This window comes from Staurois parvus, unplaced genomic scaffold, assembly GCF_062004578.1.
Source record: "Staurois parvus isolate SC_StPar_1 unplaced genomic scaffold, SC_StPar_1.0 ptg001590l, whole genome shotgun sequence".
NCBI classification, from domain to species: domain Eukaryota; kingdom Metazoa; phylum Chordata; class Amphibia; order Anura; family Ranidae; genus Staurois; species Staurois parvus.
Window position 1 is genome coordinate 1 of NW_028319386.1, and position 26,674 is coordinate 26,674.

At 44.9% G+C, this 26,674-nt stretch overlaps 2 protein-coding genes across 3 annotated transcripts in view; one reads left to right on the forward strand and one right to left on the reverse strand.

Moving 5' to 3' along the window:
• The first annotated feature begins 755 nt into the window (after window positions 1-755).
• Window positions 756-9,407, forward strand: PHB2 (prohibitin 2). Its single transcript, XM_089662927.1, has 3 exons — window positions 756-989; window positions 5,978-6,055; window positions 9,266-9,407. Exons 1-3 carry the CDS (start codon window positions 771-773, stop codon window positions 9,344-9,346), a joined length of 378 nt encoding a protein of 125 aa, XP_089519053.1. The 5' UTR covers window positions 756-770; the 3' UTR covers window positions 9,347-9,407.
• An 11,135-nt stretch (window positions 9,408-20,542) lies between these two features.
• Window positions 20,543-26,674, reverse strand: part of PTPN6 (protein tyrosine phosphatase non-receptor type 6) — a 135,258-nt gene continuing 129,126 nt past the window's right edge. The window contains exons 14-16 of one of the 2 annotated variants that reach the window (XM_089662932.1): window positions 21,771-21,850; window positions 21,548-21,675; window positions 20,543-20,760 (exon numbers count right to left, since the gene is read on the reverse strand). In XM_089662932.1, the coding sequence (XP_089519058.1) occupies window positions 21,555-21,675; window positions 21,771-21,850 (201 nt within the window). In that variant the 3' untranslated portion in view covers window positions 20,543-20,760; window positions 21,548-21,554. Of the gene's footprint in view, window positions 20,764-21,547; window positions 21,676-21,770; window positions 21,851-26,674 lie in introns of both variants that reach the window. The other variant, XM_089662931.1, reaches the window with a different exon arrangement.

Here is a 26,674-nt window from a genome sequence, read left to right on the forward strand (position 1 = left end):
TACATAGTTTTTATTACGTTTTTTAAACATTTTTATCGCCTTTCAGAGGTGTGAGGGTCTTCATAGTAAATATTTATGAACTTATAGTTTTAATTTATCCATTTTTTTTTTTTCTATTTTTTTGATCGTCTTTTGGAGGTCTGAGGGTCTTCATAGTGCATATGTATGTACTTATAGTTTTAATCCATTATTTTGATCGCCTTTCGGAGGTCTGAAGGTCTTCATAGTGCATATGTATGTACTTATAGTTTAATTTATCCATTTTTTCCATTTTTTGATCGCCTTTCGGAGGTCTGAGGGTCTTCATAGTGCATATGTATGTACTTATAGTTTTTAATTTATCCATTTTTTCCATTTTTTGATTGCCTTTCGGAGGTCTGAGGGTCTTCATAGTGCATATATATGTACTTCTAGTTTTTAATTTATCAATTTTTTCTATTTTTTGATCGCCTTTCGGAGGTGTGAGGATCTTCATAGTGCATATTTATGAACTTATAGTTTTTAATTCATTTTTTTTTTTTCCATTTTTTTTATCACCTTTCAGAGGTCTGAGGGTCTTCATAGTGCATATGTATGTACTTATAGTTTTAATTTATCCATTTTTTTCCATTTTTTTGATCGCCTTTCAGAGGTGAGGGTCTTCATAGTGCATATGTATGTACTTGTAGTTTTTTAATTTATCCCATTTTTTCCATTTTTTGATCGCCTTTCGGAGGTGTGAGGATCTTCATAGTGCATATGTATGTACTTATAGTTTTAGTTTATCCACGATGCTAAAGCACTTTGTTTACAACCTGTTTCTTGTCCTATGCCATATGCTGTTTTATTCTCTCTTTTTTTTTTCTCATTCTGTTGCCCGATCTGACTTTGCCTTCTTACCTTTAGCCCAGCAAGAGGCCCAGCGAGCTCAGTTTTTGGTGGAGAAAGCCAAGCAAGATCAGAAACAGAAGATCGTTCAGGCGGAAGGAGAAGCTACAGCTGCCAAAATGATATCCTTTCCCCCGTGTGCATGACATGGACTGTACCGGACTCTGCTGTCTTGTGCTCTGCACCGTCGTCCAGATCTGCCATCTTAAACGATCCACCTAAAAGTAATCATTTGATATTGGTGGAGTCTGGTTGGCTGGTCCATTCATTGGCTTCTCGTATCTCTTATGTACCTCTAAGATCATTATGTGATGATTCCTAGCTTGGCTCTCGTGTTCCTTGGCTGTTCCTGGCCACCTTGAGGGTCTGTCCACGCCACGAATTGCACCAGAGCAGCGCCCTGATCATTCCTGTGTGATTCACAAGCGATCCGGGTGCAGCGCGATCTCGTGGTACTGCTGTGGGTTTCCTGCACCGTGTTCTAGTGGGAACTGTTGATCTGTGATCTTCAGGATACGGATCCCATGACTGAATACCCAACAGATGAGCAATTGTCTTTTTGTTTTTTGTGTTTTTTGTTTTTTTTTTGTGTTTTTTGGGTTTTTTTTTGTGTTTTTGGTTTTTTTTTTTTTGTGTTTTTTTTGTTTTTTAATTATAATCCTCCAACAGTTGTGGGTGGACTGAGAGCAACTCTGGGCAAACAGCAAAGTTGGCCAATGACGTGGCTGTTTTCTCCAGGCCACATTGCAGCAGTCCAGATGTGAACTTTTAAACCCCGTCCTTAACGCCGTACGCAAAAAGCGGCTCAGCGGCTGGGCCTTGACGCCAAGCGGCCGCATATTTGTCTACGGTTTGAAAACACGTATGTGCTGAGAGCGCGCCCTGATATTGCAGCTGTGTTTTAAGTCCAGAAGTGCACTTTAAACCCCATCCTTAACCCCTTGATGCTGACCGTACGCAAATATGCGGCCTCTCGGCGGCTGGGCCTTGTGGCCGAGCGGCCATATATTTGCGTACCATTTGACAACACGTATGTGCTGAGATTGCGCGCTCCCAGCACGTATGTCGGTGTCTCAACGAAAAGGTCCCGATCTCCTGTTGCGATCGGGACCTTTTCTGATCATGTGACAGTGAACCACGGCGGTCACAGGACCCTAAGGGTAGGTTCACGTCTGTGCGGGTGGTGCCGCTGCGGATCTGCACGAAAATCCGTGCACAGAGAAATGCGGACCCGTGGGCGGGGGCCATTAGTTCTAATACCACGCCGCCCGCACTGGAAAACGCAGCCGTACTGGGAACCTCGGCTGTGTTTTCGGAAGAAGTGCAGGGACTTCTCTGCGTGTCCCGGGGCACGGGAGTCCTATCAAATGAATGGTCTCTCGTGCCTGTGCAAATTGCGGCCTGCGCAGCTGCATAGATGTGAACCGGGGCTAACACCCTGCCCTGCCTCCCGGCATCTGAAACCCCTTAAAGGGCCGGGAGGCGCCGGTGTGAAGAGGTTCAAGCAGAAGTATGGCCTTACTGTGACCATATCGCTGATTTATATGACCATTCACACATCTCATTATTAACTGGAGCGGAGGGGAGAATGGGAGCCTGATCATGTGATCTGTCATGTGACCAGTCTTAGCCGTTTTAAGCAGAGGGCCTCCCTGGGTCACCACAGGCTCCGCACAACAGCCTACATTTTATGAATGGACTGTGAAATGTGGGCTGTGAAGATAGAGAGATCTCTATTGAAATATATTGAATATGGGCAAAATTGTAGTATTTCAAATAATATTTTTGCTCCATATGGGAAGGAACATACTTGTAGGAGCAGAGTGACAGATGTATGTGTCTTCTGCTTCTCCTTACATAGTGGGGGAGAGAGGAGACCTGTGTTACTGAACTGCAGCAGAGTAGAATGCGGTCTCCTGCCATGCCAGACAGATCTGTGCTTTGTGGCAGAGCTGTGTAAAATCTCAGAACTGGTTGGACAGAAATAAAAAAAAAAAATCCTTTGGCAGGTAAAACAGTATATATTTCTTCTGTGTATCAAAGCCGTTTGTCTAGAGTTCCGCTTTAACCTCTATTCATACCCCTTTGGCTCAGCTGACCTGCTGTTTTCCAGCTGCAGGAAATACACATAAAGATAAATGTCGGGGAGGACAAACGAAGTGGAGGGGGAGAGCAGCACAGGGCATGATCAGTGGGAGAGGTTGGTGGCCTAACAAGAGAACCTGTCACTTTACCTTGACTGAACAAAGTGACTGATTCATTTTTAAAAAAATGCCGCTGCAGAAGCTGTTTGTTGCATCTTTCTGTGTTATTCCCATGTCTGCCTCTTTTTAAGGGCCACCAGACACATTCCAATCTGACTGCACAATTTTTGTTTAGTCACCTTTAAAGTCGCCTAAATCAGGGCTTGATAAAGCCGCTTGCCAAATGCGAGGACTTCTGGTTTCTGTAGCATTGCCATTACAGTGGCAGCACCGCTGAGGGGACAGGTGCAGGAGAGGTCCGCTCTCCTGCGCTGAGAGGAGACACCCTCTCCAAGGGGGACACGAGGCCCACTCTCCACCGCCGCAGGGGACACGAGTCAGGTTTGTGCCAGGCTAGTAGGTCTGGACTCAAAATTTTAACCCCTTGGCCTAAATTATAATATGAGGACCTACCTGATCTATCCAATCAGACCGGCCCTGCACTACATAGACCTTGTCTTCACACATTACAATCTGACTGTACAATTTCGTTTAGATCTAACAAGGAGCCCCATGGTGGTTGGGATTGTTGGAATCTCGTCTGCATAGTTGCTTATCTTGGCAGCATGTATTCTGGAACTCCAAACTGTGACCCTTTGCTTGCCTTTATCCGGCCCTTATGGCACTATTCCTGCCACTGACACTAATGATGGGGCACTATTCCTCCCACTGACACCAATGGATTGGACACTATTCCTCCCACTGACACCATTGATGGGGCACTATTCCCCCCACTGATACCAATGATGGGGCACTATTCCCCCACTGATACCAATGATGGGGCACTATTCCCCCCACTGATACTAATGATGGGCACTATTCCCCCCACCTGACACCAATAATGGGGCACTATTCCTCCCACTGACACCAATGGATTGGACACTATTCCTCCCACTGACACCATTGATGGGGCACTATTCCTCCCACTGATACCAATGATGGGGCACTATTCCCCCCACTGATACCAATGATGGGGCACTATTCCTCCCACTGACACCAGTGATGGGGCACTATTCCCCCCACTGACACTAATGATGGGGCACTATTCCCCCCCACTGACACCAATGATGGGGCACTATTCCTCCCACTGACACCAATGATGGGGCACTATTCCTCCCACTGATACCAATGATGGAGCACTATTCCTCCCACTGACACAATGATGGGGCGCTATTCCTCCCACTGATACCAACGATGGGGCGCTATTCCTCCCACTGACACCAATGATGGGGCGCTATTCCCCCCACTGATACCAATGATGGGGCACTATTCCTCCCACTGACACCAATGATGGGGCACTATTCCTCCCACTGACACCAATGATGGGGCACTAATCCTCCCACTGACACCAATGATGGGGCACTATTCCCCCCACTGACACCAATGATGGGGCACTATTCCCCCCACTGACACCAATGATGGGGCACTATTCCCCCCACTGACACCAATGATGGGGCACTATTCCCCCCACTGACACCAATGATGGGGCACTATTCCCCCCACTGACACCAATGATGGGGCACTATTCCCCCCACTGACACCAATGATGGGGCACTATTCCCCCCACTGACACCAATGATGTGGCACTATTCCCCCCACTGACACCAATGATGTGGCACTATTCCCCCCACTGACACCAATGATGTGGCACTATTCCCCCCACTGACACCAATGATGGGGCACTATTCCCCCCACTGACACCAATGATGGGGCACTATTCCCCCCACTGACACCAATGATGTGGCACTATTCCCCCACTGACACCAATGATGTGGCACTATTCCCCCCACTGACACCAATGATGGGGCACTATTCCCCCCACTGATACCAATGATGGGGCACTATTCCTCCCACTGATACCAATGATGGGGCACTATTCCTCCCACTGACACCAATGATGGGGCACTATTCCCCCCACTGATACCAATGATGGGGCACTATTCCTCCCACTGATACCAATGATGGGGCACTATTCCCCCCACTGACACCAATGATGGGGCACTATTCCCCCACTGATACCAATGATGGGCATTATTCCTCCCACTGATACCAATGATGGGGCACTATTCCCCCCACTGATACCAATGATGGGCATTATTCTTCCCACTGATACCAATGATGGGCATTATTCTTCCCACTGATACCAATGATGGGGCACTATTCCTCCCACTGGCACCATTGATGGGGCACTATTCTCCCACTGATACTAATGATGGGGCACTATTCCTCCCACTGACACCAATGATGGGGCACTATTCCTCCCACTGACACCAATGATGGGGCACTATTCCTCCCACTGACACCAATGATGGGGCACTATTCCTCCCACTGACACCAATGATGGGGCACTATTCCTCCCACTGACACCAATGATGGGGCACTATTCCTCCCACTGACACCAATGATGGGGCACTATTCCTCCCACTGACACCAATGATGGGGCACTATTCCTCCCACTGACACCAATGATGGGGCACTATTCCTCCCACTGACACCAATGATGGGGCACTATTCCTCCCACTGACACCAATGATGGGGCACTATTCCTCCCACTGACACCAATGATGGGGCACTATTCCTCCCACTGACACCATTGATGGGGCACTATTCCTCCGGCTCATACCATTGATGGGGCACTATTCTTCCCAATAGAATTAAAGTTGGGGCTTTGTTTTCTCCCACACTGTACAGTCCGGCCCCCCTAAAGCCTGAAGGACTGTAAACTGGCCCTTTTCTTAGAAGATCTGCAGGCCTCTGACCTAGAACATCAGAATTACTAAAACACGGGGAGAGGGTGTGTGTTCATCATAGATACAAGTCCATGCCGCCATGCTTTGTTCTGTTTTGTTTCCTTACCTGTCTCCTACATCGGTGACGCCCTCAGTAAGAACCCCGGGTACCTGAAGCTGAGGCGGATTCGGGCAGCTCAGAGCATCTCTAAGACGGTAAGTGTTGGACCAGAGTTCTCCAGATCTGCTGGGAAAAAAAGGAGTCTTGCCTCCTACAAAGTGTAAGGCAGGCCCTACACTGCAATGTTCTTTCCCTCTATCATGAATCGAAGGAAAGAAAATCGCTCGATTTCCCCCATCAACACAGAATCCCTCCTGCAGCACTATTGTGTATTACCGGCGTGGAGCCTTCCCCACCCGGCTACAGTCACCAGCAATGATCAGGCAAAAAAACCCCAACAGGCTGGTGAAACTGATCGAAGGATCGACTTCAGTACAACCAGATTGGCCATATATGGATTGAAATTCAACCGATTCTTGTTGACCTGATTGGATTTCAATCCATCTGTGGTCAGTCTAACCTTCTCTGCATTGGTGCACAGTCTGCTGTATCGTACCACACCCACAGTCGTCTATTATGGGATATCCTGCTATCCATGGTGGTGCTGCCATGTCCTCTGCTACCCCAGCACCGTGCTATGGTCCCCTGTACTGTTCACCCATCTGACATTTATTGTGGTTGATTTAGTAAAACTGGAGAGTGCAAAATCCGGTGCAGCTCTGCGACCAATCAGCTTTCAGGTTTTATTGTCAAAGTTAAACCACTTCTCGTCCGGCCCATGTATATAAACGGCTGGACGGGAGCAGTGCAGGAGTGGGTGGCCGTTTATAAACTTCCTCCCCGCCTTTCCTGGGAGCGCGCGGCATTGCGATCTGGTGCCCGCTGTGTCCTCCGAACACCGATCGCTGTACAGGACCTCTGTATGAGGTCCCAATCGTGATCACTGATTGGCCAATCAGTGATCACATGCAGAGTAGTAAGCAAGGTGTCACTTCTGACATCATTGCTTACTACGTGTGAAATCTGTGAATGATCACAGATATCACATGGTACAGGGCTATTCACAACAGCCTTGTACCATGTGACAAGCTGTGACCAATCACAGCTCTCACAGTATTGCTCAATGGCTGCAAGAATGCAGCCAGAGAGAAGGAGAAATTGTTTTCACAGCCTTTATGGGTGTAAAGGCAATCAGTGTAAAAAAAGAAAAAAAAAATCTTCATCCCCCCCCACAAGTAGCACAGTGTCACTATGGTGACACTGTACTGCTGGGGTGACAGTATGTTAAAAAAACCCCATAAATACTAAAAATAAAATGTCAAACGTTTTGAAAAATTATAATTTTTGGTTATAAACTAATTTGGGTTGTTTTTTATCTTTTTACTAAAAAGATAACTGAATACATTTTGGCCAAGAATTATGAAAAAAGATTATTTATTTGCAAAGTTTTATAAGGAACACTTCCCCCCCCCCCCCAATCCCCCCACCCCCAAATTTTTGGACTTTTTCATTTATAGAACAAAAAATTTAAATCCCAGTGGTGAATAAATACCACCAAAATAAAGTTTTATCTGTCTCAAAAAACGCTTCATATGGGTACAGTGTTGCATGACCGCGCAATTGTCATTCAACGTGTGATAGCGCTGAAAGCTGAAAATTGGCCTGGACTGGAAGGGGGGGGAAGTGACCGGACTGGAAGGGGGGTGAAGTGTCCGGACTGGAAGGGGGTGAAAGTGTCCGGACTGGAAGGGGGGGAAAGCGTCCGGACTGGAAGGGGGTGAAAGCGTCGGGACTGGAAGGGGGTGAAAGCGTCGGGACTGGAAGGGGGGGGAAAGCGTCGGGACTGGAAGGGGGGGGAAAGCGTCGGGACTGGAAGGGGGGGGAAAGCGTCGGGACTGGAAGGGGGGGGGAAAGCGTCGGGACTGGAAGGGGGGGGAAAGCGTCGGGACTGGAAGGGGGGGGAAAGCGTCGGGACTGGAAGGGGGGGGAAAGCGTCGGGACTGGAAAGGGGGGGGAAAGCGTCGGGACTGGAAGGGGGGGGAAAGCGTCGGGACTGGAAGGGGGGGAAAGTGTCCGGACTGGAAATGGTTAACTGAACAAGCTGAAGTTAGAAGCTGATTGGCTCCCATGCACAGCTGCTCCAAATTTTGAATGGTTCAGTTTGAGTAAGGCTGGACATACATTATACAATTTTCTTGAGAATTTTGCTTTAGATTTACCAAACACCATGTAATAGGAGGTCAGACCTAAACAACACTTTCAATTGTGTCCAATTAGGCCGGCCCTTGCACTACATACTTGAAGGCAAATCTAAAGGAAATTGAGCAGAAAATTGTTTAGTGTATGGCCAGCCTAAATCTCCCCCCATGTTCCATTCACCTCTGGTATTTGGGTGATTTTACTCAAACTGAAAAAAGGAAAACTGATTAGCAGCTACCAATCTGATTTAAATTGACACTAAAGTATATTCTTGTCCCCCCCCCCCCAAATCATCCATACACATCCAATACTTGGTGGCCCTGTAAAAGATTTTTACTGTGTTTTTTTTCTGCCTCTTTGTAATGTTCTCCGTGAGCTCCTGAACCTCTCCTTTTCCCTCAACTTCCATTTGTTTGGAATGAGCAATGCATGTTTCTTGGGTCATCTACTGCTCTATGGACAGTACACATCCTATAGTCCATCTGGGGAGTGAGCAAGAGAGGGTGGCTATGTCCCTACAGACAGTGGGATCATGGGGAACGAATGTAGCCACCCTCTAACAGGAAGTCACATCGCAGCAGCAAAAAAAAGGAATCTAGAAGAGGCTGAGAGCAGTAGTCTTTTTATAGTAGTAATATATACTTTCAGTTTTTTGTTTTTTTTTTAAGTTTTAGTGCCTGCGTTCATACTGCAGCTGGAGGCAGGGGCGGACTGACAACTCATGGGGCCCCCGGGCAATAGGGGATCATGGGGCCCCTGTGTCCTTGCCCAAACTCAAAAAAGCCTATGAAAAAGGTACCGGGGGCATCTCGTGGGGCCCCCTACTGACCCTGGGCCCTCGGGCAGTGCCGAGTTTCCAAATGGTCAGTCCGCCCTGGCTGGAGGCTTCCATAACCACCAATTTTTGTGTTTGTAGACTTCCATGTTGCTCCACCCAATCACTTCTATGTTATAGCCGAAATTGCTAAGTTGCGTTTGTTCTCCTGCCAGCTTTGGAGACCACGCTGCCACCTTCTCCACCTTCACCAGCCTGCAGTCTCCAGCTTTTAGGCATTGCTGTAGAACCTTCTCTGAATTTATTGTACCTCCACCTGAGTCGCATCGCAGCCTATCCAGCTGTTCCCACCATGATTTCCAGCACAATGACGCTTTGTGTTTGTTTTCAGATCGCTTCATCCCAGAACCGGGTGTACCTGAATGCTGACAATCTAGTCCTCAATCTTCAGGATGTGACCTTCACCAGGTGAGCACAACCATAGCCAATTAGATGTCCGCTCTGTGTGCAGAACTGTGTGTAAATAAAGTTTTATTTGAGCTAGCCTTGTATGTAGAGCTTTTTGTTTTGGAGAGAGTAGTAATAGATTAAATTCCCTGCCCATTTGTGTACTAGTGAGGAAATTTCCCTTCACTTCCTGTCTCAGAGATAAGACAGGAAGTTGGAGGAAATTTCCCAAAGTGAGGGGATTTCCCCTGTTAGACATTTCCAGGAACCGGCGTTACCATCAGAAGAGTTCTCCTGTCCTGGGGATAACTTAAACGTTTTCAGATTTGTGTCCTGTAGTGTGAATGCAGCCTAAAGAGGCAACGGGGTGTAAATATGTATTTTATAGGCAGAGCTGGTTAGATCTCTAAATATAAAAACCCCACCCCTCGCCGCCACCTCCTCAGTAGTTCTCAGCCTCACCCGAGAAACCATCGATCCCGGTGCTGGGGATAGAGATGGGTGAGGGAAAGATGGCCGCCACTCATCTCTATGCCCTTGGAGGACCTTGGAACGATGCCACTTCCCATTCCGGCTATTTTTTTTTTTTTTTTTTTTTAAAGCACTAGATCAATGCTGTGTTGTTTTTTTTTTTTTTTGTTTTGTTTTGTTTTTTTTTTGTTTTTTTTTGAGCCAATGCTTTACGTTGTAGAGGAGAGATGTGGGGTCTTATTGACCCCTGATGTCTCCATAAAGAGGACCTGTCACTAATTATTTCTATCACAAGGGATTCATGCATTCCTTGTGATAGGAGTAAAAGCGATTACATTTTTTTTTTTTTAAAGGGACAGTGCAAAAAAAAAAATTAAATGTAGAAAAAAAAAGGTGTAAAGTGCACCCGTCCCATCCCCCCCCCCCCCATTGCTTGCACGTAGTGGTGAACGTAGACCACGCCCACATATGTAAATGGTGTTCAAAGCACACACGTGAGGTATCGCCACGAACATCGGAGCAAGAGCAATAGTCTTTACACTGATAACCTGTAGACATTTTTTAAAGCATCACCCATGGAGATTTTTAAGTACCGCAGTTTCGCGCTATTCCACGAGTGTGCGCAATTTTAAGCGTTTGGTATCTATTTACTCGCCATAACATCCTCTTTCATATTTTACAAAAAAAATTGGGGTATAGTTTTTTTTTGTTTGTTTTTTGTTTTAATCAAAGTGTATTTTTTTCCAAAAAATATACATTAATTTTTAAAAATTGCGCATTTCAGTTTTCGGCCGAGTGCATTTTGAATTTTCGGTTTGGGCACCAGAGTTTTCATTTCAGTGCACCACTATTTATTGCATTGAATTTGATTCTATATAACAATAAATATGTAACTTGGTTTCATTGTGTTATAGCATCAAATTCAATGTCATAAATCTTTTCATGCATATTGTTTTACGTCACTGAACGTTCCGTGGGAGGTTTCCAGTGTGTACATGTATTAATAGGGATTGTCAGGGACCATCGCGACGCATGGGTCTACACATGCGTAGGTGTCTGTCAAGACATGCAGGCAGCAGGGCACTAGGACCCAGGTGCACCCGTCGTCTATGACAGTACTGGGCAGGCACTAGGACCTAGGCTGCCCCTGCCAGGTGCAGGGCTGGCTACTTAAACCAGCCCTGAATAGACACTTGTTGCCGAATGGTCTTTGCGTATCCTGTTGCCTGTGTTGTGAGTACTCTGATCTGGATTGTCTGACCTTGTTGCCTTCTCCTGTCCTGACCCCTTGGCTTGCCTGACTCTGCTCCTGGATGCTCCCTTATAGATCTGATCTTCTGATATTGACCCTGCATGTGACCCAACTATCCTTTGCCTATCGTCTTGTACCGCACCGACCCGCTAGTTACCGACACGGCCTGTTTGATCTTGCTCATCCATCCATCCCTCAGGGATCCCCGGGCTCCCTCACATCAGACTCTTAACCCACAGGAGCCTCTGGCAGACTCCTCTACCTCTGGTAGAGATACCCGGTAGCTGCGACCTGGTCCCGGAGCGCTCCAAGTCCATCCCCACCATCTGGGGCCCTGGTGAACAAGTGCTCCGGTACTTAGACTCCGCACTCTGGGGAGGCTCTATCAGGGGACTGATAGAGGTGCTGTCAGGTCGTCCTTTACAGGGATGCTGGCAATACAGAGCCCCATATAAGCCCGGGATGTGAACAAAAAGACCAACAAGACCGTTGTTTGTATATTGCAGCATACCGTCCCTTCCATCGTTACACATACAGCTTCGTTGTCATTCAATAAATGACACATTTGTACAATCAAACATAATCCTCTAACATGCCAGGTTGTTAAATTATCTGTTGTCATTTAATGATACAACCTGCCATGTTATGTTACAAATGATTGGAGACCTCTAGATCAGACTTTCTCAACCTTTTCAACACAGGGGAACCCTTGAAATATGTTTCCGGTCTCAGGGAGCCCCGGCTAAAAATGACTATATCTACAACTGATGATACATTAGTATGATGGTCAGTGGGAAGAATGTTTCCTACACTTGTGGTCATTGGGAAGAATTACTCCCTTACAGATGGATTAAAAAAAAAATGATTGGTGTCAGTGGGAACTTATTTGAGAGGCAGAGATTGCTCAATGCGCAAAGAACCCCTAGCAACGTCTAGAGTTTCGTGGAACCCTGGTGGAGAAACCCTGATCTAGACATACAGTCTGGTCCATAAATATTGGGACATGGACACAATTCTAACATTTTTGGCTCTATACACCACCACAATGGATTTGAAATGAAACGAACAAGATGTGCTTTAACTGCAGACTGTCAGCTTTAATTTGAGGGTATTTACATCCAAATCAGGTGAACGGTGTAGGAATTACTGACAGCTGACAGTCTGCAGCTAAAGCACATCTTGTTTCATTTCAAATCCATTGTGGTGGTGTATAGAGCCAAAACCATTAGAATTGTGTCCATGTCCCAATATTTATGGACCTGACTGTATAACAGATATGTTTGTCTGGTTGAGGAAATTGGCCGGCCAGTTAGCTCATGAGAAGTTAAAAGCGATTCTAAATGTCCCTTTTTTTTTTTTTTTTTTTTTTCCTTGATTTTCACAAACATGTTATACTTGCCTGCTTTGTAATGGTTTTACACAGAGCAGTCCCAATCCTTCTCTTCTCTGGTCCCCCGACAGCGTCCCCCTCCACTGAATGCCCCCATAGCAAGCTGCTTGGAGACATGGAGATCATATCTCCCCCCTTATGTATTATACATGGAGATCATATCCCCCCTTATGTATTATACATGGAGATCATACCCCCTTATGTATTATACATGGAGATCATATCCCCCCCTTATGTATTATACATGGAGATCATATCCCCCCTTATGTATTATACATGGAGATCATATCCCCCCTTATGTATTATACATGGTGATCATATCCCCCTTATGTATTATACATGGAGATCATATCCCCCCTTATGTATTATACATGGAGATCATATCCCCCCTTATGTATTATACATGGAGATCATATCCCCCCTTATGTATTATACATGGAGATCATACCCCCTTATGTATTATACATGGAGATCATATCCCCCCCTTATGTATTATACATGGAGATCATATCCCCCCTTATGTATTATACATGGAGATCATATCCCCCCTTATGTATTATACATGGTGATCATATCCCCCTTATGTATTATACATGGATATCATATCCCCCCTTATGTATTATACATGGTGATCATATCCCCCTTATGTATTATACATGGAGATCATATCCCCCCCTTATGTATTATACATGGAGATCATATTTCCCCTTATGTATTATACATGGAGATCATATCCCCCCCTTATGTATTATACATGGAGATCATATCCCCCCCTTATGTATTATACATGGAGATCATATCCCCCCCTTATGTATTATACATGGAGATCATATCCCCCCCTTATGTATTATACATGGAGATCATATCCCCCCCTTATGTATTATACATGGAGATCATATCCCCCCTTATGTATTATACATGGAGATCATATCCCCCCTTATGTATTATACATGGAGATCATATCCCCCCTTATGTATTATACATGGAGATCATATCCCTCCCCCCCTTGTGTATTATACGTGGAGGGTGTTGTCAGGATGCATATACATAAAAACAAATATGCCTGCAATTAAAAAAACAAAAAAACAAAAACAAAAAAAAAACAGTACAAAAAAAACATTGGATCAATGTCTATAGTGCTATACAATGTGTCTGCCAGCATTGATTGGCACCGTAGCACTGTCCCCTGTAGGGTGTAGTTCTCGTGAGCATGACTCTTTTTAAAAAATATTCTTAAGATAGAGCGAGAGATAAAAAAAATCTGTGTACATGTATTACTACTGTATCTACTGTATGTGTGCCCTGATACTTTGTTCTAACTATTGTTTTCTTCTTTTTTTTTTTTTTTTTTTTTTTTAAACCCTGTTACCTGGGACTTTGTGATTGCTGCAGAGCAAGGTAAGTTAGTTTCTAACTAGTGTGTGTGTTTTTTTTGTTTTTTTTTGGGTGGGGAAGGAAGAATGAGTTATAGGGCACATATGTAGGGTTTAGGAGATGGGCCCAGACATATGATTGGTGTAGTAGGTCAGCTAAAGCCTGATATGAGAATAATGGATGGATGAGCGTCCGTTTTCTTTTTTGCATGCTAGTCTAATATTGAAAATGAGCAGGTTACTAGAGTTACGAAAATACAATTTCCTGTGATGAAACCTTTCTCTTGTTTCTGAGCATGTGAAGTCTTAGTAACTTGATTTTTTACAGATGAACGGTATTCACTGCGCGCAGCACTTCGTTGAAGCGTGCGGCACCGCGATCTGGTGCCTGCTGTGTCCTCCAGACACAGTGGAACACCAATCGCTCTACGGGACTTCTGTGCGAGGTCCAGATTCATGTGATCCCTGATTGGCCAATCAGTGATCACATGAATAATAGTAAACAAGTTGTCACCTCCTGACATCATTGCTTACTACGTGTGAAATCTGTGAATGATCACCGAGATCACATGGTACAGGGCCATTCACAACAGCCTTGCACCATGTGACAAGATGTGACCGATCACAGCTCTCACAGTATTTCTCAATGGCTGCAAGAATGCAGCCAGAGAGAAGGAGAAATGATTGCTTTTACAGCCTTTATGGGTGTAAAAGCAATCGGTGTAAAAAAAAAAAAAAGGGAAAAAAAAATCTGCATTACCCCCCCCCCCCCACAAGTAGTACAGTGTCACCATGGTGACACTGTACTGCTAGGGTGACAGTATGTTAAAAAAAAAAAATACATAAATAATATAAAAAGTAACATTAAAAAAAAAAGACAATTTTTGGTTTAACTATTTTGGGCTATTTTCTTTTTTTTTTTTGCTAAAAAGATATTAGACATTAGACATTGTGGCCAAGATTTATGAAGAAAGATTATTTATTTGCAAAATTTTATAAAAATTATTTTTAATATGTTTGGAATTTTTCATTTATATAGCAAAAAAAAATAATCCCAGTGGTAAATAAATACCACCAAAATAAAGTTTTAGCTGTCTAAAAAAAAAAATGCTAAAAGATTAATACGGGCACAGTGTTGCATGACCGCGCAATTGTCATTCAAAGTTTCATAGCGCTGAAAGCTTAAAATTGGCCTGGGCAGGAAGGGGGTGAAGGTGTCGGGACTGGAAGGGGGGGAAGGTGTCGGGACTGGAAGGGGGGGAAGGTGTCGGGACTGGAAGGGGGGGAAGGTGTCGGGACTGGAAGGGGGTGAAGGTGTCGGGACTGGAAGGGGGTGAAGGTGTCGGGACTGGAAGGGGGTGAAGGTGTCGGGACTGGAAGGGGGTGAAGGTGTCGGGACTGGAAGGGGGTGAAGGTGTCTGGACTGGAAGGGGGGGAGAAAGTGTCGGGACTGGAAGGGGGGGAGAAAGTGTCGGGACTGGAAGGGGGGGAGAAAGTGTCGGGACTGGAAGGGGGGGAGAAAGTGTCGGGACTGGAAGGGGGGGAAGGTGTCGGGACTGGAAGGGGGTGAAGGTGTCGGGACTGGAAGGGGGGGAAGGTGTCGGGACTGGAAGGGGGTGAAGGTGTCGGGACTGGAAGGGGGGGAGAAAGTGTCGGGACTGGAAGGGGGGGAGAAAGTGTCGGGACTGGAAGGGGGGGAGAAAGTGTCGGGACTGGAAGGGGGGGAGAAAGTGTCGGGACTGGAAGGGGGGGAGAAAGTGTCGGGACTGGAAGGGGGGGAGAAAGTGTCGGGACTGGAAGGGGGGGAGAAAGTGTCCGGACTGGAAGTGGTTAAACGAAAATCGTTCATTGTTGTTGTACGAGATTCATTTTTGTGCTTACCCCTTCGGATGATTTGTGTGTGTGCAGTAGGGGATTCGCTGTTCCTCACTGCAGGTAATCACTGGATATACAGTACAGATACACACAGACCACTGCAGCACCCGTTAGCCTATCATTGCTTTCCAGATGCAGCTGTCCGCAACCACAAGTGTTTTCAGCCACAAGAACCCATTGTTTGGTCCTTGGAGGACATGTAAATGAGGCCTTAGGCTAGATTTACACGTATTCACCTCTCTGAAAAGCGATCTGCGCTTGATTGCTTTTTAGAGGCTATTTGATGGGTGGGTAGAAACAATACATCGCCCAATTTTGCCTGTTTGAGCCCCATAGCCATGACGCAACCACATACATCACAGGTGCATTGCGATTGTGGCATGTCCCTATTCACTCGAATGGCATGTATTAGTTTTTGTTTATTTTTTTATTTTTTTTCCTCAATGGCCCTTTTGGAGTGTGTGTCGCTGTTATAATTGCTTCCTTCTGAAGTTCTTGGCCTTGTCTAACGCTTTCCCTTCCTTACAGTGATACCCTGGTGGCTAAACAAGCAAAGAAATGATGACCAAGTTTCAACCTGTAACCCCCCTGAGAAGGCCTTGTCCTCCCGAAGGAGCTGGACGTGTCCCATGTTACCAATAATGTAGATGAATGAAGAGGACTGTGTCCCCGGCAAAAATGGAGGACACAATAATTCATGTTATGTTCATTGTTTATATATAAAAAAAAATCAAATGCCTTGAATTGGTATGTGGCTATTTTTTTTGTAAAATCTTTATTATTGATTATGAAATTAAAAAAGTTACAAGGGGGGGGGGGGGGAGGCAGCTAGATGCGAGGAGATCAGTTTAACCTCTCTGCAAGCATATGTGTGGTGGCGAGGAGGGTGGGCCTTAATGCCCAAACAGAACACATACAGTTGTGTTAAAAATAATAGCAGAAGTGACTAAAGCTGAAAATCCTTCTAGTAGCTTTTATTTCCATCCACACAAATGCATTGGGAACACGACACATTCTATTCCAAATCACAACATGAAGAAAAATACATCAAATTTGTGGTGTTCCTCTAAAAAAATGGAAGAAAAGTGAATATTAGACGGTTCAAAAAAATGGCAGTGTTTGTATTCTTCTTTACAAACTCAAACATTCACTATATAAACTGAGAAATGTTTGAAGATTTTGCTTTCCTTTGAATGACTTCATGAATATTTGGTTGTAGTCGCACTGTTTCTGAGAACTGCTGTACATCTGTGTTGCATGGAGTCCCCCAACTTCTGGCCCCTGTGATCAGGTATTCCAGCCCAGGATGATTGGACCACATTACACAGTTCTTCTTGATTTCTTGGTTTTGCCTCAGAATCGGCATTTTTGATGTCACCCCACAAGTTTTCTATTGGATGAAGATCCGGGGTTTGGGCTGGCCACTCCATAACGTCAATCTTGTTGGTCTGGAACCAAGATGTTGCACGTTTACTGGTGTGTTTGGGGTCGTTGTCTTGTTGGAACACCCATTTCAAGGGCATTTCCTCTTCAGCATAAGGCAGCATGACCTCTTCAAGTATTCTGGTGTATTCAAACTGATCCATGATCCCTGGTATGCGATAAATAGGCCCAACACCGTAGTATGAGAAACATACCCATATCATGATGCTTGCACCACCATGCTTCACGGTCTTCACAGTGTACTGTGGCTTGAATTCAGTGTTTGGGGGTCGTCTGACAAACTGTCTCCGCCCACTAGACCCAAAAAGAACAATCTTACTTTCATCAGTCCACAAAATGTTGCCCCATTTCTCTTTAGGCCAGTCAATGTGCTCTTTGGCAGATTGTAACCTCTTCAGCACACGTCTTTTTCCCAACAGTGGGACTTTGCGGGGACTTCTTGCAGATAGCTTGGCTTCACATCGGCGTCTTCTAATTGTAACAGTCCTCACAGGGAACGTCACACCTTCTTTCATCTTCCTGGAGCTGATTGTTGGCTGAGTCCGCGCCATTTTGGCTATTCTATCCATTCCAATGGTAGTTTTTCGCTTTCTTCCACTTTTTTCAGGTTTTGGTTGCCATTTTAAAGCATTTGCGATCATTTTAGCTGAGCAGCCGATCATTTTCTGCACTTTTTTTTATATGTTTTCCCCCCTCCAATCAACTTTTTAATCAAGGTACGCTGTTCTTCTGAACAATGTCTGGAACGACCCATTTTCCTCAGAATTTCAGAGAGAAATGCACTGTAACCAGCATGTACAACATTTGCTGCCTTCCTTCCTTAAATAAGGGCAATAATTGCCACCTGTTTTTCAAAGAATGATTGACCTCACTAATAGAACTCCACACTGCTATTATTTTGAACATGCCCCTTTCAATGAGTGATTCAATGACACAGAATCAGCAGCATGCATGTCATCACTGTTGGGTCTGTTGGATTTCTATGACTCTACAACACCTGCTAGGAAATTATTTCCATGTAGAAATATAATTTCGACCAAAAACAGTGATTGATCCGGTTAGTGATGTCTGACTGCTATTATTTTGAACACAACTGTATATGTTCATGGCGGCTTAGGTTTCTGTACTGAGTGCTTCGTCTTGGGAGCTGTCAGGATGGGCTTCAGATCATGTGACCACTGTAACAGCCAATCACAGAAGAGTGCGCAAAGAAAAGAAAATTGCTAGACTCCCTCAAGAGTTGGTTTTGGCCAGCTCAGTAGATTTCTGTAACTGCCTCCAGCCCGCCATATAAGGGAATGACGGGAGTGTGGCGGTTCTGACATCCTCCCACTCCCTGGGACACAGCGGATCACCGATCAGCGGAAAGAGCCGATGACTTTGGCATGTCATGTGATCAGCTGTGTCCAATCACAGCTGATCGCATGTTAATAAGGATATGCCGGTTATCTGCAGTCTTCTCCTCACGCTGAGCTCGTGAGGAGAGGAGAGCGGATAAGGCCGGCCATACATGGGTTGAAAATCGTCATCTGGAAGGGCATCTGGACCTAAGAATAATCAGCCGAATTTCGCTTTGTTAGTGGGTCAATGGCACCGGCTGATTTTTGTGGTTCCTCCCCTGTTCGGTGATCGGGCATGTTAGAAAATCGTGGAAAAACAACCGATTTTCGACTCGATGGTCAATTCGTACGATTGTTTTTCCATAAAGAATATGCGCATGAGCCGTGACCTGGAAGGGAAAGAAGTTTCGGGTGTTATATGGGGTGAACTTTATGACTTGGTGGGCCGATATTCAAAATCAGTGATGGCACCATTGGATTACCGAGTGAACATTTCCGATTTTCAGACGAAAAAACGTTTGGAATTCGAGCCATGTATGGCCTGCATTAGCGGCATTCCTCAGAGGGGACATCTACACTGATCATCAGGGCATTGATCAGTATAGCCCCATCAATGCCCCTTGTCAGTGCCCATCAATGCCACAGTACCTACCAGTACTACCAAAAAATGATAAAAATGTGTACAGTGTTGCATGACCGTGCAATTGTCATTCAAAGTGTGACAGCTGAAAATTGGCCTGGGCAGTGCAGGTAGGTTTCAGGCAGGAAGGGGGTGACAGTGCCTGGTAGACAAGTGGTTAAAGTCCTGGATTGTTTCTTGTGATTACAGCTGCACCAGATTTTGCACTCTCCAGTTTTAGCAAATCAGCTCCTAGATGTTTTGGGTTAATGTAAAGCAGCTATTATTTTTTTACCTGTGTGCATGGGGCCCAAAACGGCATGTTCTAGGTGTCTAGCCCGATCATCCAAGTCTAGGATGTCTAATTGCCATTTTTGTATATGTATATGAAGCTCTGTATAGGAGCATAAAGAGCATATTTGTAGATTGAAGAGACTGGTTTCATAGGGGGCTGGAGTGAAGAAACTGTTCAAATGAAGTCTTACAGAGCAATATGGGGCTCTGGTGGATCTGGCTTCTGCTGGGACCCTCTAGGTATTGAAAATAAAATACCAATCTTGGAGGGTTCTATAGGGTATTAGAGTTTGGTTTTGCGGGATGTCTGCAATGGTTTTCACTCCATATTTATCCTAACATTAAGGGGCTGGAATTGTGAAGATCTGATCCAGGATTGGATTTTTAAAGAAGGGAGGCAAAAAATTTGTCTCCTGGGTTCCACCTAAGACCTGGCTTTCTAGCTCTAAGGGTGGCTAGCAAAGATGGTGTAAAAGAGTGTATGGTGCTTTGGGACATCTAGCCACGGCAAAACCAGGTACCTGCTCCCCCCTCCATCCCAAAAGGTGCCAAATGTGGCAGTGGAGGAAGGCACAAAAAGTGGAGCTTCCATTATTGGGTAGAACTCCACTTCAAGTATGGCTGCCAAACTCTTATCCCTACTATAACAAAAAGAAAACAACCACATGGGACTTTGCAGGGATCAGAAATTACCATTGCAATGCTGTTAAACAATGAAACCCTGAAATTGTAATATATGATGCCTGTACCTTAAAATACTTAATATGCACATTAAATCATTTTTAAGAGTAGACAAACCTATTCTTTAAAATATCATATAAGCTGTAAAATAATGTTATTTATAAGTCATGTTTGTTCATTTTAAATATGCAACTAAAATGACTATAACTGATGATTCTGCCATGAAGGTCCTTGTTTTGGGCACTTCCTAATACAGGGTGAGAACGCTCTCTGTCTCTTAGTTGTACTCCTGCATTGTCACCCCCTCATACAGGCTTTTAATGGCGACTGCTTCAATACCCATTACTCTGACATGGTCCACTGCTGTCACCATCAGGAAACCTACCCTGAGAAATGCCATGCAGCCATCACTGGAATGCATGGAGACAGAAAGTGGTTGCAAGAAGGCTGCAGGTGATCCTTGAAGACCAAACCAGGCGTACATCTGTGCGCAACACTTTATTAAATTATCTCTTTCATATCATCGTTTCAAGTAAACATTTTCCAGGTCAGGTTGGGAGGTGACAAAGGTAAAGAGGGGAGGCAGCAAAAGGTTGAACAGAAGGTACATTCGGGGAGGAGCACAAGTGTGAACAGTGCATGGTTCAAGCTGCAGGAATACTGTACTGGTTACGCCCAGGAACTGGTGGCACGCTGGAGATCTGCTGGGGAAAAAAGGAGGAAAGCATTTTAAACTTAGGATCTAAAGAGAAATCCCCACAAAAGAATCTGCATTTTCAGTGTACTGGGACAAGGTTTAATTCTTGTTGTCCAGGACCGAGGCAGAAAGATCCAAGATGTGGTGCAACCATGTTGGATGTGGGGGAAGAACTCTGAGTCAGGGTCATGGATAGTACCCAACCTGACAGGGTCAAGACCTGACCCACACCACCCAAAATTTTCAATGAGGTTGGAATTTATAAAGCGCTTATTAGGTTATAACAGTGCAAATAATGAAAATGCTTCCACACTGCAGTCATCAGCTGTCCCCAACTGACGTCTGCCCCAACTTGGAGTAAAGTTGATCTGGAGCTTGAGTTGGCCCTAAAGAGAAATTCCAGGCATGGACCAATGTAACGATGTATATATCATACCTGGCTAATGCCCCTGGAAGCTGGAAATCACTGAAGTAGACAGCTACTCCATTCATCTCCACTTGTTTCTGGATCTCATGTTGAGCAGCCAGCCTGCTGTGTTCTGAACAGTCACCAACTCTCTGCCCCTCCAGATCTCCCTGGAGCACCAGGCTGAGGAGGGGGCGGGAGCGGCTGGGGCCGGCTCTTATAGGCACCCTGGGAGGCTTTGATTGATCCTGACATTAAAGTCAGGTCCCTTGCAGAGCCTGGATTGGCTCTGTGACATCAGCCTGCCGACTGAATCTGGGCCATAGGAGTGTGTTTGCCTGGAATTAAATGCTGAGCACACATCAGGAGCCCTTCCATTGCTCACCTCTGAGTTACTTTTTCTTTACGGAAGTTCGGGGTTTTTCTCGCTCTGAGGATGTTTTCTTGTTGACTTTTTCTTTTTTTTCTTTCTTGGCATTTAAATTCTCATAGAGGGTTCCCTCATCTTTAGGCCTGCAATATATAGGACAAGCAGATATGAGTGCATATACATTTGGTGTAGAGAAGAAATACACTCAATACTGGATTAGGCACGCAGGGAATATTACTTTGATGGGCTTCGTGACACTTTCATCTTCGACATGGCGGGCGCAAGGTTCCCGTATTCTGACTCTGCAGCCTTTGTTTTCTGCAAGAAAAAGGATAACCAACCGTATCATCCAATTTTGCCAAGCCAAGTTTTACATTATATAGCCTGATATTTGTGTTCACCAACCATTTCGTCTACTACATGGCCAAAAATGTGATAATGCGACAGCATACAAAGACATTTTTGACAATGCTTCAAACTCTGTTTGGGCAAGACCCTTCTCTGTTCCATGTGACTGTGCACCAACTCCATAAAGACATGAGTTTCATGAGTTTGGTGTGGAGGAACTCACAAAGCCCTCACTTCAATCCTACTGAACACCTTTGGGATAATTTGGAATACTGATTCTTATCCAACATCAGTACCTGACCTCACAAATGCTTTTTTGGTTGAATAGGCACAAATTTAGAAAGCCTACCCTTCATAGGGGAACTGCTATAGCCAAAAACAGAGGGAATGCAAATTTTATAATGATGGCCAAAGTTTCAAAATGGGACGTCCTACAAACTTCTATAGGTATGATGGTCAGGTGTCCACAAACATTTGCTCATACTGTGTAGTGCATGTGTGTCAAACTCAAGGCCTGCGGGTGGAATCCTGCCCACAAAGGCCATTTCATGTGGCCCTTGCACATCTCCTGCAGCATGCTCCTCGTCTCTGCCTCCACCTTGTTTCAGCAGTCGGCAGCAGAGAGGAGGACGGATTCTGCAGTTGTACAGAGAAGCACAGGATCTGGCGGAGAGGCTCAGCTCTGCTCCCCCCTTCCCCGTCTCAGCAATTGGCAGCAGAGAGGACGACAGAACTTATTTTACAGATCCTATGCCTCTTTGTGCAGTTTCAACATACCCTGGCCTCAGCATTCAGCTGACTCCAACAGCTGACTCCAGCCCTCCTCTGGTCCTCTTCCAGACTTTGCACTTTCTGCTCAACAGCTCTGCTCCCAGCTTCTTCCCAGCAGGAGCACAAGGTAAAGGGGGTGCACTGTGATGGAAGGGAGGGTGGGAAGCTCTTGACATCTAGACTTACAGATTCAACTGGCCTCTTGAGGGCAACATAATGCTGATGCGGCCCGGGATTAAATTGAGTTTCAATGTTGTAGTGCATGGAAGTGTTAGGAAATTAGGTCATAGGAGAATTAGGTATGACAGGAACAGTAAAGATGAACAAAATATGGACTCTTCGCCTTAAAATACTATTTGGCTTTACTTCTTTTGAGACATGGAATAAGTATGCAGCAAATGAACGCCAAGGGTAAATCAAGATTTCTTATCTCTAACCTTGTTCTAGGTCAATGTTTCAGAAAGTATGGAAGCCATTTGAAAAGCATGACATCCAGGGAACTAACAGTTGTAGTAGGAGAAGATTACATTGGCATCCTGCATATTTCTTTTAAAAGAGAAATATGGCCAAAGCTTTTTTTGGCCATATTTCTCCTGCGGGTCACAAGAGTGCACTTATTTTTATTCTCCTGTGACCCAGAATCAGCCAACAGCAAGCTATAGCCTGCTGTCATCTGACGCGGCAGTCGTTCCAGGCTCTGGAGGGATCCTGATCATATTGTCGGGATCCACCCAGATGCCTGATTGACAGCAGGCTCCAGATCTCTGTGAGCTCAGAACCAGAGCCAAGTGCACCAGTGCCCTCCCCAGCCCAGCGCTCCTGTGAATGCTGAAGGAGCAGAGCGGAGAGTGGTGTCACCAGCTCCCTGCTCTGAGTAGACCAAGAACTGAGCTCAGAGATGCTTTCACCTTTCCTATGCAGGGCAAAGTGATGGTGTCTCTGCAAAGGCTCCCTGACTCACCTTATACTCACCTTATCTACTTCCAGGTGTAGGGAAGTAAGCCAACTCCCATTTGACAGTGTTTGGGTCTAGCAGCCAATAAAAAGACCTGAACGATGTCACAGGACTGGGGTAATGGTATGAACATTCCCCCAGGTTGCCGACACCAGTCTTTCAGTGCTGACTTCAGAGGAGGAAGGTGTGGTGATTGGGCTGGCCACTCCATAATGTCAATCTTGTTGGTCTGGAACCAAGATGTTGCACGTTTACTGGTGTGTTTGGGGTCGTTGTCTTGTTGGAACACCCATTTCAAGGGCATTTCCTCTTCAGCATAACCTCTTCAAGTATTCTGATGGATTCAAACTGATCCATGATCCCTGGTATGCGATAAATAGGCCCCACACCGTAGTATGAGAAACATCCCCATATCATGATGCTTGCACCACCATGCTTCACTGTCTTCCCAGTGTACTGTGGCTTGAATTCAGTGTTTGGGGGTCTTCAGACAAACTGTCTCCGCCCACTAGACCCAAAAAGAACAATCTTACTTTCATCAGTCCACAAAATGTTGCGCCATTTCTCTTTAGGCCGGTCAATGTGCTCTTTGGCAAATTGTAACCTCTTCAGCACACGTCTTTTTCCCAACAGTGGGACTTTGCGGGGACTTCTTGCAGATAGCTTGGCTTCACATAGGCGTATTCTAATTGTAACAGTCCTCACAGGGAACGTCACACCTTCTTTCATCTTCCTGGAGCTGATTGTTGGCTGAGTCCGCCCCATTTTGGCTATTCTATCCATTCCAATGGTAGTTTTTCGCTTTCTTCCACATCTTTCAGGTTTTGGTTGCCATTTTAAAGCATTTGCCATCATTTTAGCTGAGCAGCCGATCATTTTCTGCACTTCTTTATATGTTTTCCCCTCTCCAATCAACTTTTTAATCAAGGTACGCTGTTCTGAACAATGTCTGGAACGACCCATTTTCCTCAGAATTTCAGAGTGAAATGCACTGTAACCAGGATGTCCAACATTTGCTGCCTTCCTTCCTTAAATAAGGGCAATAATTGCCACCTGTTTTTCAAAGAATGAATGACCTCACTAATAGAACTCCACACTGCTATTATTTTGAACACGTCCCTTTCAATGAGTGATTCAATGACACAGAATCAGCAGCATGCATGTCATGACTCAATATAAAGAAAAAGTGAGAGTGCCTGTGAGCCACTAGGAATGTGATATGTATATAGTGTAATTACTATAAAGTGAGTTCGCTGGCTCCTCTTTACATACTCATATATGTGTATTGAAAAATAAATAAATATATAGGGCCGTGCCCTCTGTAGGAACAAGTATCTAAATAACAGTATAAATCAGACAATTAGGAAAATATGTTAAATTGCAATAAAATTGCCTCACAGAGCGGTACATCAGGATATCCCTTTACTCTTGCAATTAACATTGGCATTCACAGGTTAATTTCAAAAGTGTGAGTACTTTTATTTCAAGTATGGCAATTTTATGAAAAGACATTCAAACCTGGTTGGACTTACCTCTAATAGCTGAAAAATTGTTGTTTCATCCGGGTATTTCATATTTATTGCAATTTAACATATGTTCCTAATTGATTTATACTGCTATTTAGATAATTGTTCCTACAGAGGGCGCGGCACCATATATTTATTTATGCATGTCATGACTGTTGGGTCTGTTGGATTTCTATGACTCTACTACACCTGCTAGGAAATTATTTGCCATGTAGAAATATCATTTCTACCAAAAACAGTGATAGATCCGGTTAGTGATTTTTGACTGCTATTATTTTGAACACAACTGTATATATATATATATATATATATATATATATATATATATATATACACACACTGTTTATATATAGGTTTTACATAAATATCCACCCCCCTCTGAACTTTCCACATTTTGCAGTAAAACAACCTGGATCTAAAGTGAATATAATCTATAAAATCAAAGAGAAAAGACATCTATTTAGTTTTCCAGTATAGGGTTCAGTGAGGGGATGTGGACACCTGTGACAGTACATTGTGGGGATGTGGACACTTGTGACAGTACATTGTGGGGATGTAGACATTAGTGAGAGTACATTTGTGGGGATGTAGACATTAGTGACAGTACATTGTGGGGATGTGGACACTTGTGACAGTACATTGTGGGGATGTGGACACTTGTGACAGTACATTGTGGGGATGTACAGCGCTGAGCAAACCCTTTGGCGCTATATAAACTCGTAGTAATAATAATAATAATAATGTAGACATTAGTGAGAGTACATTTGTGGGGATGTAGACATTAGTGACAGTACATTGTGGGGATGTGGACACTGGTGAGAGTACATTGTGGGGATGTGGACACTGGTGAGAGTACATTGTGGGGATGTGGACACTGGTGAGAGTACATTGTGGGGATGTGGACACTGGTAAGAGTACATTGTGGGGATGTGGATACAGGTGACAGTACATTGTGGGGATGTGGACACTGGTGAGAGTACATGGTGGGGATGTGGACACTGGTGAGAGTACATGGTGGGGATGTGGACACTGGTGAGAGTACATGGTGGGGATGTGGACACTGGCGAGAGTACATTAAGAATATGGATACAGGTGAGAGTGCATTGTGGGGATGTGGACACTGGTGAGAGTACATTGTAGGGATGTGGACACTGGTGAGAGTACATTGTAGGGATGTGGACACTGGTGACAGTACATTGTGGGGATGTGGACACTGGTGAGTATACATTGTGGGGATGTGGACACTGGTGACAGTACATTATGGGGATGTGGACACAGGTGACAGTACATTGTGGGGATGTGGACACTGATGAGAGAACATTGAGAATGTGGACACTGGTGACAGTACATTGTGGGGATGTGGACACTGGTGAGAGTACATTGTGGGGATGTGGACACTGGTGACAGTACATTGTGGGAATGTGGACACTGGTGACAGTACATTGTGGGGATGTGGACACTGGTGAGAGTACATTGTGGGGATGTGGACACTGGTGACAGTACATTGTGGGGATGTGGACACTGGTGACAGTACATTGTGGG

Coding starts and splice junctions, on each gene's coding strand:
- PHB2 (XM_089662927.1), top strand. CDS start 771: ATGCTAAAGCACTTTGTTTACAACCTGTTTCTTGTCCTATGCCATATG. Junction 990..5,977: donor AAGCTACAGCTGCCAAAATG/ATATCCTTTCCC, acceptor CCTGTCTCCTAC/ATCGGTGACGCCCTCAGTAA. Junction 6,056..9,265: donor CTCAGAGCATCTCTAAGACG/GTAAGTGTTGGA, acceptor GTTTGTTTTCAG/ATCGCTTCATCCCAGAACCG.